Source organism: Cydia pomonella, chromosome 4 (assembly GCF_033807575.1).
Source record: "Cydia pomonella isolate Wapato2018A chromosome 4, ilCydPomo1, whole genome shotgun sequence".
Lineage (NCBI taxonomy): Eukaryota > Metazoa > Arthropoda > Insecta > Lepidoptera > Tortricidae > Cydia > Cydia pomonella.
Window position 1 is genome coordinate 2,322,788 of NC_084706.1, and position 13,970 is coordinate 2,336,757.

The following is a 13,970-nucleotide window of genomic DNA, read 5'->3' on the forward strand; positions in this document are numbered from 1 at the left end:
CAATGACATGTGTAAATCTACAATCTTATAAATAAATAAAGTAAGGCGCATTTTTCTAATGTACCGGATTTTTGAGATCATTTTTTTATGTTTTGGAAAAGAAACAGACTCCAAGATTCAAAAGAACATCACGATTCGATAGCCGAACTTCACTCAAACTGCCAATAATATATATCACAAAACTATTTTTATACGTTTATCTAAAATAAGTAAGGTTAGATGGGGTGAGAGAAACACTGGAGCAAGAAAAACATTTGCAGGGAATTCTCATACTGTTTCGCTAGCCCCGAGCAAAATGAACCACGTATCTCTTACCCCACAAGGCCTTATCTAGTTTAAGAACGTATTTCCTACGTACCGTATACTATTTAAATACACAAAAGAACGTCCCATTAATTTATACTATTCACGGCCTTAGAAGTTAAATGACGCTGGAACATATAGACACTAAGATAATCATAAATACTGGTTTACGCGTAAAATAATGACTACACGTACAAAATGTCACTATATTATCTACAAACTAACTTAAATACGTGTATAATAGTCTTTTTATTTACATTAGATTATTAACTAACAATGATATGATAAAATTGATGAGTACGCAAAAGAATAATCGCAGCTTACAAGGAACGGTACCCAACTGTCCAGTTCCGATTTGATTTATATTTATATGTTATAGAGTAGTCGAAAATAATGGACACGTATTTTTTTTTTTAGCTGACCAAACTCAACCTATTGGGAGAAATTGTCCTCCAAAGTACTAAAAAGTCACTAAATCTTCTAACTCCTATAGAAAGTGATGCTCGAGCAACTTGCTAGTTAATGGCTTGTTTTTGAGAGCAAAAAAAATCGACATTCGAAGTTCTATCGCTAAAGTTACACATAAAGACGGGTGTTTTTTTAGGAAAACTTGAGTTTAAGCAGATATAACAAAACACGTGTACATTATTTTTTCCTGCTTTCAAACATATACTCAAACCAGCCATTAACTAGCAAGTTGCTGGAGCATCACTTTCTATAGGAGTTAGAAAATTTAGTAACTTTTTAGTACTTTGGAGGACAATTTCTCCCAATAGGTTGAGTTTGGGCAGCTAAAAAAAATACGTGTCCGTTTTTTTAGACTACTCTACAACATATATAAATATAAATCAAATCGGAACCGGACAATTGGGTACCTTTCCTTGTTAGTTTAGTGGGGGTCGGGTGCGGGCGAGACTCGCATTGGCAGTGGACGGCGCTAAAACTTAAAAAATTGACAATTCTGTAATCATGTAAATTCCTCCCGTTCCCCGTAACAGATCCTGAGTTTATTGTCTTCGTTCGCTGTCGCCTGTTTCTACTGTCTACCTAACGTTATACTTCTAGGGGCGCCTCGGCTTGTGAGATCAGAAGTATTGCAGAACGTAAACATGAACGTCAGCGGGCTCGTGAAGTATATAAGCGTACGGGTGCGTATAATAACAATATATGCGCCGATCGGTGTTTTGATATTTAGACTGTATACAGTGAAAATTCAAATATGTATTGTTAATGGAACCACGACAAGTTTAGAACGGTCGAGTCAAATATTCTGTTATATTTTTGTCCCGGACCGTCAACTTTTAAAAATGTATTTTGGGAAGTATTTGTATTGTATATTGTATTTGTATTTTACGTGAGTATTGTGGGAAGGAGAGTTCGGAAATTGGTTTATTTTTCGTTCTTTCACCTGGGAACGAAAAAGGTTTCGTTCCCGGGTGAAATAACGAAACCGAACGGTTACCGGTTAAAGAACTGTTCTATTTAGATACCATTTTGCGGAAAATTCGTTCGTCTTTCGTTTTTGTGGAACGAAATTAACCGCTTGAATGGAAAATATAGAATGAAGATAGAACGAGGTGTTGCATTCAAACGTCCGAGTTTAACCAGTATTACATCGCTCCTCCCGAATATATAATATTTCGTTCTTTTCGTATCGGTAAGGAGATATTTTTTTTTAGTTCGCGTGATGGAAACTTTGAAAACACTTTTTCGGTTTTTTTATGAACGAAATATTATAATGGTTCTGAAACTATATCAACGGGTACTTCGGTCCGGCGGAAGACAAAAGATATGAAACAAAAAGCTGACGGTTCTGAACAAAAACGACCACCGGAATATCCGGCGAGCGAATTTAAGAAATTCACAGACGCTCTTTAGATTCGCCGGGTTCGGATACCAAATACGATACGTGGCAGTGTCAGACGGCGGCGTGTTCGCGCGCGGCGCGCGGCAGCGTGTGCGAGGAGGGGCAGGCGGGGGCGGCGGCGGGGGAGGCGGCGGGCGCGGGCGCGGGCGGGCGCAGCAGCGCGAGCAGCAGGCGCAGTCAGTCGGCCAGCACGGCCTGCGCCACGCCCGCCAGCTCCTCCTTCAGCGCGCGGAACGACGGCCGCTCGTCCGGCGCCGCCCGCCAGCACGCGCGCATCACCTGCGGCCACACCGCGCCGGTCACAAGGGACACCGACATTCGCTAATTGCGGGGATCTTTCCCTTTCTCTCTCACTTAGACGTAATTAGAGGGACAGAGAAAAATTCCCGCAATTGACGAAGTTTGATTTTCGCAGTTATAGCCCAGTTCTCCCGACAACAAACGAGCTCGAATATACAAGGGTGATAGAGAGACAGATAACCAAATTTCTATTTTCTCTGAGCGGGGATTTTCTACGAGTATGATGGCATTCGCGTCATTCATAAACGTGCTATTAATCAGCAGTTTTAGTTCTACATACCCTAACTTCACAAACTCTACACCTTAGTCAAAATTTTGGCTTGGCCATGAGGCAACTGTCACGTCGCATGGGCGTGAAAGAAATATTTACTTACTGTGCGTTACTTTTCTTTGATACAATAGTTCTTTTAGTAACCTTGGTTATGGTATGCCATTATAATCGAATTATAAACATTAATTTGAGGCCCCTTTCAATTTTATACGCGCTAGTTTTTTCTGGGCCGAATTGCTAACTAGTTGCGTGATAGTAGACAAGCCGTTTCCGTCAGTAGAAAAAGCGTCTTTAAAAAAAATGTAGGCGTGAAGGGTTGTCCTTCCGAAGAAAATTAGAATTTAGCGCCTTATTGTATTTTCGTTTTCTATATTTAAATTGAGTATCGATGACGCACTGGCTTCACACTTCAAATGATACGAGCTGGTGCGGGAAGCACAAGAAAGTATGTTTTTATTTAAATTCTGCATAAACACACGCGAATTTACAATGTAGGTTCAATAAATCTACTACGAAAATGGCGTTGGTTCACGTGTTGTAGGCGCGTAACCAATTTTTGAACTTCGGGTTCCAAACATTGGCTGATAGAAATATTGGCCTGCAGAGTAAAAATGTTGACTTGACAAGATTGAAAAATTGCTCATGACTATGAGTTTCTGCTTTTGGTACGCCGGCGACCCACGTGGCCTGCTGGTAAAGTTACTAAATATCAACGTTGGGGCGGCCGGCAGCCCACATGGCCTGCCGTGGAAAAAAAACCGTTTGTTCTATGGCGCTGAGTGTTAACCGCTCACCCCTCGATTAATACACAACGAAGTGTAATATTCATACTTTATATGTATATCATTTATAGTAAAACAAATTTAAAATCTAAGAAAAATTCGTGTCTCACAGCAGAAGTAGATATCGCTGTACGGCCCCATACTATAAGCGGTATCTCTGGTTGTTGACCTTGTTGACATTAACAATTCAGTTAACACTAAACATATGGAGCCGTATAGCGCCATCTAAATAGATGTTGACAGTTGAAATCAACTGTCAAACACGAGGGCACAATTGTATTATAGGGACTGCTATGCGTTGTCAGCATTCCGCGCGGCTACGGAAGGCCCGACGCATAGCTCGCTCCTCAGTTGTCTCCCGGTCGTGATTGGTGAAATACACGTCTTAATTAAGTACTTTCGCATTTCATATTATATACTCCCAGATACCTATAGTGGTGACCCCGAATGAACATTAATTGAGTGCACCTTGAACTTTTACGGCAGTGAATTATAATATTATTTTGCATACAGACTTAAGTAATAATTATTTTATGGGGATCTGGTTGAGTTAAATTCGTAATCGTCTTGAGTGCGCGTGTGTTTGCGTGTGCTATCGGGCAGACAACTCCCCGGCTCCAGGGTCATCGGAACCAAATTTAAGAGGTGTAGCAGAATGTCTCCGACACCACCAACCCCACAAACAACAACTATTGAATTATCCGCTATATCATTAGCTGCAAAGATACCTGATTTTTGGCAGGACCAGCCGCGACTATGGTTTTTGCAGGTGGAAGCTATTTTAGCACAACAGAAGGCAGGTGATCAATCAAACTACAATATGGTCATCGCAAAATTAGGAAAGCAAGCAATTCAGCAAGTTGCGGATATCCTTGAGAAGCCGCCTAGTGAGAACAAATTCGATACTCTGAAGGCCAGATTGCTTAGTGTTTACGAGGAGACAGAAGCGAAGAGGTTACAGCAATTGATGTCAGACATGGAATTGGGTGAGCAACGACCATCTCAGCTAATGAGGAGAATGCGTGACCTTGCGCGTGATAAAATTCCGGACGACACTTTAATCTATTTTTGGCAAGGTCATCTACCACCATCGGTAAGGGCAGTCGTAGCGTCAGCAGATTCAAAAAACTTAGAAAGCCTTGCAAGTATTGCCGACAAGGTCATGGAGACGTTTAAACCGAATGAAGTCGCCTCAATTCAGACAACATCGCGCCAAAGTTCATCGAATGATTTTATAACGGCGGAATTAGCGAAGATTAACAGCCGCATCAGTGAATTAGCCAGCTCTAGTGGACGAGGTAGGAGCCGAAGGAGGAACCGCAGCCAGGGACGAGCACGTAGTCGCTCACGCAACAACAGCCGCTCTGGGAGGACCCCTAACAGCCCTGATTGGTTGTGTTTCTACCATTACCGATACAAGACCAAGGCCAATAAGTGCGTGCAGCCATGCAGCTGGAAAGGACAGTCGCCGACGGGAAACTAGACACCGTGCAGACGTTTTCGGCGGAACCCTGCACCTTGGTAAATAATTATCGCCTTAGTGTAATAGATAGAAACTCTGGTTTTAAATTTTTGGTCGATACAGGCGCAAATGTGAGTGTGATTCCAAAAAACTTTAAATTTGCGAAAGACTCTTTACAATCCGTTAAAAATTGCAAGTTATACGCCGCGAATAACACCGAGATTAAGTCATATGGATACGTCACATTAACGTTAAATTTGAATTTGAGACGTACTTTTAAGTGGAATTTTATTGTATGTGATGTTAAACAACCTATTATTGGAGCAGATTTTTTGCATAATTATAGACTCATTGTGGATTTGTATGGCAAAAAGTTAGTTGATAATTTGACAAGTATTTATGTAATTGGTACGATCATAAACCATACTGACTCATCAATTAATTTAATTAGTACGGATAATAAGGCATATCATTTGTTGCACAAGTACCCAGAACTTTTAAAGCCGTTGTCGTTTATCGAGGCACCTAAACACAATATTTATCATCATATAGAGACGACAGGGCCTCCGATACATCAAAGAACTAGACCGCTGCCTCCTGATAGGTACGAAAAAGCAAAAAAGGAATTTCAAACAATGGTGGAGATGGGCATTTGCAGGCCATCTAAGAGTCCGTGGTCTAGTCCTTTGCATATTGTTCCTAAAAAAGATGGAGAGATTCGTCCGTGTGGCGATTACAGAGCTCTGAACGCGGTCACGAAACCGGATCGTTACCCTATTGCGAGAGTACACGACTTCACCTATCTACTAGCAGGTAAGTCCATATTTTCTTGTGTAGATATTCGTAGAGCTTATCATAACATCATGGTACATCCTGAAGACGTGGAGAAGACGGCCATTACGACTCCGTTTGGGTTGTACGAGTTTCCTAGAATGAGTTTCGGCCTAAGAAACGCTTGCCAGACTTTCCAGCGTTTTATGAATAACACCGTTTTAAGAGATTTTGATTTTGTGTATTGTTATTTAGATGACATACTTGTTGCTTCTCTCTCAGAGGAAGAACACGACGGTCATCTCGAACAATTATTTAAAAGGCTTAGCGAATTTGGTATCACCATCAATCTACAGAAATGTACGTTTAAAGAGAAGAAATTAGAATTCCTAGGTTACGAGATATCAACTGAAGGTTTTAGACCACTGGAAAGTAAGGTTCAAGCTATTAAAAACTATCCTAAACCGCAAACAGTTAATCAGTTGCGAACATTTTTAGGCATGATTAACTTTTATAGACCACATTTGCCACACGCTGTACAACATCAAGAATTATTACTTAGGTACATTCACAAAGCTAAACGCAACGACAAAACACCTATAGTGTGGACACAGGAAGCTGACGAAGCGTTCCGACAATGTAAGATTAGCTTAGAGAATGCTGCTATGCTAGCATACCCACTTGCCACGGTACCTATTTCTTTATTTGCAGACTCTAGCAACACGTGCGTTGGTTCTGTTATACAACAATATGTTGACGGTAATTGGAAACCCTTAGCTTATTTTTCTAAGAAGCTAACTTCTGCACAAATGAAATACAGTACTTACGATAAAGAACTACTAGCTATTTATTTGTCTGTACAACATTTTAGGTATCTGCATGAAGGCAGAGAACTAATTATATTTACAGATCATAAACCTTTGATATATGCTTTTAGTAAATTGAATAGCGACAGTAACAAAGAGATTCCTAGACGAACAAGACAGTTACTTTTCATAAGTGAGTTTACTACTGATATAAGACATATACAGGGTAAGGACAACGTAGTTGCCGATGCATTATCTAGAATAGAGACTGTTGCTCTTCAAAATATTGCGATCGATTATTTCATGTTATCGAAGGCACAGAAAAATGATGACGAGTTAAAAACTTTATTGCAAAATGATAAATTACAATTTAAAGAGATAATGTTGCCTAATTGCACTTATACTGTTTACTGTGAATTATCTACAGGTAATGCGAGACCGTACATTCCTGAGCAATTTCGTCGCGATGTTTTCAAAAGTGTTCATAATTTAAGTCATCCAGGTGTACGAACGTCACGTAAGATGGTTATGGTGTCGTAGGATATCTGGGAGTATATAATAAGAAATGCGGCAGTACTAATTAATACGTGTATTTCACCAATCACGACCGGGAGACAACTGAGGAGCGAGCTATGCGTCGGGCCTTCCGTAGCCGCGCGGAATGCTGACAACGCATAGCAGTCCCTATATGTATCTTACCAAAATATCTCTTTGCTCAGTGCCTAAACAAAAATCAAGCCCAGATTTTTACAGAAAATGGCTATACGGCGTATAGCAGCATCTACATTAGCTGTCAAATACGAAGCACGAATTAGTCTCAAACTTTACTCATCTAATACAATCATTGGTACATATTTACCAAAATACAAAAGGCAGAATACTCACATTATAAATGACGGGTGAACAGCCGTCAGGTTTCTCCAGCAGATGTCCTCTTTGCACCATCTCTACGACTTGCGTGTTCTTCATCCGCCCGTACGGCACTTGGCCGCACGTGAACACTTCCCACATCAGAACACCTGCAAAGACGGTGCATATTATGAAGACAGTGGGCGACAAGTCCATACAAACGTAGTCCCCATTTTCCTCGCATAGATATTGACTTTACGGGAAATATTTTTTCTCATACTTGCTATGAAATGATGACATGACTTACGTCAAATTAGGTCCGGAAATACTACATATCGGGTGCAATGAGTGAAGATTTTTAATTTAATTTAATTTATTTATTTAAGAAACAAACAGTCTTTTATAGTTATATATAGCACAGGAACTTTTCTTAAAACTAGACTTACAGTTTCCTTAATGAAAATATTTTGAAGATGATATGTAAAGGAATTTCATACTGCCTTACACATCTAGGACTGTAAAGCATCCTTTTTTTGTGGTGGTAACGACGGTGGCGCAACGCGCAGGCGCGCGGTCTTACGCGCGTAAGGTTGTACACCGCTGGTATATAGAGTGGCGAGCCGAGCTAACGCTGCATGCTTGACGTCGGTATAAACGACGTGAGCGACGTCTAGACGCCGGCCATTACGTCAGCAGAGGCATCTAGTACCTCAGTGGCGTAGAGATGCCGATGTCAACCGGGACCCGTACGGGACAGTACATGTGCGGGGCGGTAGTCGCAGACTCACCGAAGGCCCAGACGTCGGACTTGGAGGAGAAGCGCGTGTAGTTGAGCACCTCCGACGTCAGCCGGGACCCGTACGGGACAGTACACGTGCGGGGCGGTAGTCGCAGACTCACCGAAGGCCCAGACGTCGGACTTGGAGGAGAAGCGCGTGCAGTTGAGCACCTCCGACGTCAGCCGGGACCCGTACGGGACAGTACACGTGCGGGGCGGTAGTCGCAGACTCACCGAAGGCCCAGACGTCGGACTTGGAGGAGAAGCGCGTGCAGTTGAGCACCTCCGACGTCAGCCGGGACCCGTACGGGACAGTACACGTGCGGGGCGGTAGTCGCAGACTCACCGAAGGCCCAGACGTCGGACTTGGAGGAGAAGCGCGTGCAGTTGAGCACCTCCGACGTCAGCCGGGACCCGTACGGGACAGTACACGTGCGGGGCGGTAGTCGCAGACTCACCGAAGGCCCAGACGTCGGACTTGGAGAAGCGCGTGCAGTTGAGCACCTCCGACGTCAGCCGAGACCCGTACGGGACAGTACACGTGCGGGGCGGTAGTCGCAGACTCACCGAAGGCCCAGACGTCGGACTTGGAGGAGAAGCGCGTGCAGTTGAGCACCTCCGACGTCAGCCGAGACCCGTACGGGACAGTACACGTGCGGGGCGGTAGTCGCAGACTCACCGAAGGCCCAGACGTCGGACTTGGAGGAGAAGCGCGTGCAGTTGAGCACCTCCGACGTCAGCCGAGACCCGTACGGGACAGTACACGTGCGGGGCGATAGTCGCAGACTCACCGAAGGCCCAGACGTCGGACTTGGAGGAGAAGCGCGTGTAGTTGAGCACCTCCGGCGGCGCCCACTTGATGGGGAACTTGGTGCCGCCCGAGCTCGTGTACTGGTCGTCCAGCACGTACCGCGCCAGCCCGAAGTCCGCCACCTGCGCGGGTACAACAATTATATGACAACCCAGACACAGATAAGCATCAAAAAGTGCATCGGAATGGGGCTTTCCCACTGGTAACTGGGAAACTGGGAAAAAATTCCCAACTTTTACCAGTGGTAACGTTTGGTGGTAACTACTGGGATTTTTCTTCCCAGTAGTTACCACTGGTAAAAGTTGAGAATTTTTTGTCAGCGACCACCAAAATTTTGTTAGCGTTTAATACTAATAAAAAGTGTATAAATATAGAGTGCTTTAATCAATAATTAATTAAAAGTCACACTAATTATAAGTTAATAAGTCGATTACTGTTTCAGTAAACTGTCTTAAAAGTGATCAAAAATAGTAGATATTTGACTGATTTGTTTGTTCCTTACGTTATTTGTTGTCGATGACGCTTATGCCATTATCAACGATGCTCCTATATAAATACAACGCTGCGCTACGCAGTGCGGCGTAAGCGCCCTCTCTACCTCATAACGTCTAAATTCATTCAATTTACAATTAATAAGATAAATTTCATCCTAAAATTTCTCCTGAACTATTTATTTTTTGCACTTGCACCGGTAAATATTTATAATATACCATTTCTACTGATTTATTAGTATTCAACTCTAACAATATTTTGGTGGTAACTACTGGGAAATAAAATCCCTCCTTTTACCAGTGGTAACTACTGGGTAACTCGGTTTGGTGGTAACTACTAGGATTTTTTCCCAGTAGTTACCAGCGGTAATAGGTGGTTTTTTTTTCTAGTAGTTACCACTGGTAACAAGTTAGTGGTAACTAGTGGGAATGACCGTCGAAATGCAACAGATTATGCACAGAAATGCAACTATATTTCTATGTTATACACTAACACTAGTTTCTATGTTTTTTTTTTATGTTTTTATGTACATTACTAACAAAATATGGATCCTTGGTCTGAATTAAAGATTATAATATATATAATATAATATATAAGGCTTGTTTGGGACACCTTTAAAATCATTGAAACGAGAAAATGAGAATTTTTTTTTATATTCAATTGTGAATAAGTGATGTGCCGTGGGAAAATTACCGAGAACAGGAAAATTCGCTTATGGGAAATTCCCGGGAACTTTCCCTCGATCCCAGGAATATGACAAAATAAAAACAGTAATGAAATAAAACTATGTTTGACGACCGGTCTGGCCTAGTGGGTAGCAACCCTGCCTATGAAGCCGATAGTCCTGCATTCGAATCCCGGTAAGGGCATTTATTCGTGTTATGAGCATGGATACTTGTTGCTGAGTAATGGGTGTTTTCTATGTATTTAAGTATTTATATATGACATTTATCGTTGTCTGAATACACACAACACAAACCTTCTTAAGCTTACTGTGGACCTTAGTCAGATCAAGATAAGTTGGCAGCGATTTTTATAGCCCAGACAGCGGAAGTGTTATTTAAAACGTCAAACATCTATTAAATTATGACGTTTACGAAGTTTACTGCAAGTACACAGGCTAGGTTATCTAAAGTCGTTGCCAAATTAGGTTTATCTGACTCTGAGAATTTCCAATATATATATATATATATATATAACAGTGTATACCAATTTTAATCTTATTTTTACGAGCGCTCGATGTACAAATTAAACTGTAGTTATTTTTATTGTAGATTAAAGAAGTACAATTATATTTTTTTTAATAAATATTTACTGTTTAAACTAGTTGTAATCTGTGTAATTTGTATATAAATTCAATGTGCCAATTAAACTATGATAATTTTTATTGTTGTTGATGATTAAAAAAGTACTATTTTTTTTTTTGGCCAGGGATTATTCCTGGTAACTATGGGAAATATCCAAGGATCAATGGGAAATTTTCCGGGAAAAGGGAATTTACAATCTTTAATGGCGTTGTAAAAAGATTAAGTTTAAGACAGAAATCCCTCCATAAGACCATCTTTTGAAGGGATATCTGATAATACAAGATGTATACATATTAAATTTTAAAATACCCCTAATTTCCCTTCCCATTAGGAAATTCCCCGGAACGTTTCCAGGACAATTCCCACATAAAGAATTTTCCCAGGGACGGCACATCACTAATTGTGAATTAGCCCAAAAATATTTAATTGAGACTTTAAAAAAATACTTCGTTACAACTTTGGTACAAAAATGTAGCCGCGTTAAGGCGAACTATTTTGACGTTTCTTCACATTTCAACTTACTTTTACTACATTTTCATCTCCTACTAAGCAATTTCTAGCAGCTAAATCTCGATGGATGTAGTTATGCCTCTCCAAATACGCCATTCCTTTGCACACCTGAAAATATACAAACAGGACATGTATTATTGTATGTACTAGGTATTTGGTGGTCGGGTTTTTATTTGTGTTCGACCGACACCAGGACTTTTGCCGAAATTTGCCGGATTGTTCAGTTTTGACTCAGTTTCGGCCGAAAGCAAAACTTTTAAAGGCAAGATAAAACCATTGAAAAATATATCGGCGGCCGTTATTCTCAGAAATATGAACTGAGAATAATAATTAATATAAAATAAATGTATGTCCGCCTATGTCATGCAAGTATAAAAGGGTTATTCGCGGACGGTCTAGAACGCAAAATGACTAGTGTAATATTTTACCTACATCGGTAATATTTTGTCTATATTGCTATTAGTCTACATCGCAAATGGTCTAGAAAGCAAAATGCCCACATAATTTTTTCCGTTTTATCTTAACTTTATAGCGATGTCGACGGAGCCTCCTATTCTGTACTGTTTGGCCTTCGGCCATTTGAAGATACCTAACGAACCTAACCTACCTTTATAAAATGTTGTGGTCATTTTGCGTTCTAGACCATTTGCGATGTAGACTAATAGCAATATAGACAAAATATTACAGTAGTCATTTTGCGTTCTAGACCATCCGCGAATGACCGGTATAAAAGTTTCAGCGTTTGAAAATTAAGAAAATAATAATAATATTATATAATCGTACTAAAAGGTATTACTTATGTAATTTTAGGTTTGTTCTTATATACCCTACCTCGTGGTGTAGCTGAAGGCCATAAATAGCTTCAGATAGAGAAAAATTTAACTTTTTAGAGGAGGCCTCATATGAAAATGAAATACCTATAATTGTAGGCAGGTAGTTGAACAGCGAGCCGTGCCGCATGTACTCCGTCACGGTGTAGATGTATGTAGACACGTGCCCACCTGTATGCACATGTCGAGCAGCACGGCGGCGGGCAGCTGGTCTGGCGCGGTGCGGCGCAGGTAGTTGAACAGCGAGCCGTGCCGCATGTACTCCGTCACGGTGTAGATGTATGTAGACACGTGCCCACCTGTATGCACATGTCGAGCAGCACGGCGGCGGGCAGCTGGTCTGGCGCGGTGCGGCGCAGGTAGTTGAACAGCGAGCCGTGCCGCATGTACTCCGTCACGGTGTAGATGTATGTAGACACGTGCCCACCTGTATGCACATGTCGAGCAGCACGGCGGCGGGCAGCTGGTCTGGCGCGGTGCGGCGCAGGTAGTTGAACAGCGAGCCGTGCCGCATGTACTCCGTCACGGTGTAGATGTATGTAGACACGTGCCCACCTGTATGCACATGTCGAGCAGCACGGCGGCGGGCAGCTGGTCTGGCGCGGTGCGGCGCAGGTAGTTGAACCGCGAGCCGTGCCGCATGTACTCCGTCACGGTGTAGATGTATGTAGACACGTGCCCACCTGTATGCACATGTCGAGCAGCACGGCGGCGGGCAGCTGGTCTGGCGCGGTGCGGCGCAGGTAGTTGAACAGCGAGCCGTGCCGCATGTACTCCGTCACGGTGTAGATGTATGTAGACACGTGCCCACCTGTATGCACATGTCGAGCAGCACGGCGGCGGGCAGCTGGTCTGGCGCGGTGCGGCGCAGGTAGTTGAACAGCGAGCCGTGCCGCATGTACTCCGTCACGGTGTAGATGTATGTAGACACGTGCCCACCTGTATGCACATGTCGAGCAGCACGGCGGCGGGCAGCTGGTCTGGCGCGGTGCGGCGCAGGTAGTTGAACAGCGAGCCGTGCCGCATGTACTCCGTCACGGTGTAGATGTATGTAGACACGTGCCCACCTGTATGCACATGTCGAGCAGCACGGCGGCGGGCAGCTGGTCTGGCGCGGTGCGGCGCAGGTAGTTGAACAGCGAGCCGTGCCGCATGTACTCCGTCACGGTGTAGATGTATGTAGACACGTGCCCACCTGTATGCACATGTCGAGCAGCACGGCGGCGGGCAGCTGGTCTGGCGCGGTGCGGCGCAGGTAGTTGAACAGCGAGCCGTGCCGCATGTACTCCGTCACGGTGTAGATGTATGTAGACACGTGCCCACCTGTATGCACATGTCGAGCAGCACGGCGGCGGGCAGCTGGTCTGGCGCGGTGCGGCGCAGGTAGTTGAACAGCGAGCCGTGCCGCATGTACTCCGTCACGGTGTAGATGTATGTAGACACGTGCCCACCTGTATGCACATGTCGAGCAGCACGGCGGCGGGCAGCTGGTCTGGCGCGGTGCGGCGCAGGTAGTTGAACAGCGAGCCGTGCCGCATGTACTCCGTCACGGTGTAGATGTATGTAGACACGTGCCCACCTGTATGCACATGTCGAGCAGCACGGCGGCGGGCAGCTGGTCTGGCGCGGTGCGGCGCAGGTAGTTGAACAGCGAGCCGTGCCGCATGTACTCCGTCACGATGTAGATGGGCCGCCGTTTGGAGCACACCCCGTATAGCTGCACCAGGTTCTGATGTTGAAGTTTGCTGCGGAACAAAAATGAGTAAGCGGAGTAATGTATAGAGCTTTATGCACTTTTGCCACCGGCGATGCCGCTTGTCACGATTGTAGC

At 43.6% G+C, this 13,970-nt stretch overlaps 2 protein-coding genes across 2 annotated transcripts in view; one reads left to right on the forward strand and one right to left on the reverse strand.

Moving 5' to 3' along the window:
• Positions 1-2,020: 2,020 nt before the first annotated feature.
• Positions 2,021-13,970, reverse strand: part of LOC133516841 (tyrosine-protein kinase Btk) — a 67,989-nt gene continuing 56,039 nt past the window's right edge. Inside the window, exons 13-17 of the mRNA XM_061849835.1 lie at positions 13,719-13,884; positions 11,322-11,417; positions 8,981-9,122; positions 7,448-7,581; positions 2,021-2,449 (exon numbers count right to left, since the gene is read on the reverse strand). Of these exons, the coding sequence (XP_061705819.1) occupies positions 2,348-2,449; positions 7,448-7,581; positions 8,981-9,122; positions 11,322-11,417; positions 13,719-13,884 (640 nt within the window). The 3' untranslated portion in view covers positions 2,021-2,347. The remainder of the gene's footprint in view (positions 2,450-7,447; positions 7,582-8,980; positions 9,123-11,321; positions 11,418-13,718; positions 13,885-13,970) is intronic.
• Positions 3,798-5,419, forward strand: LOC133516839 (uncharacterized). Its single transcript, XM_061849833.1, has one exon. It carries the CDS (start codon positions 4,179-4,181, stop codon positions 5,004-5,006), a length of 828 nt encoding a protein of 275 aa, XP_061705817.1. The 5' UTR covers positions 3,798-4,178; the 3' UTR covers positions 5,007-5,419.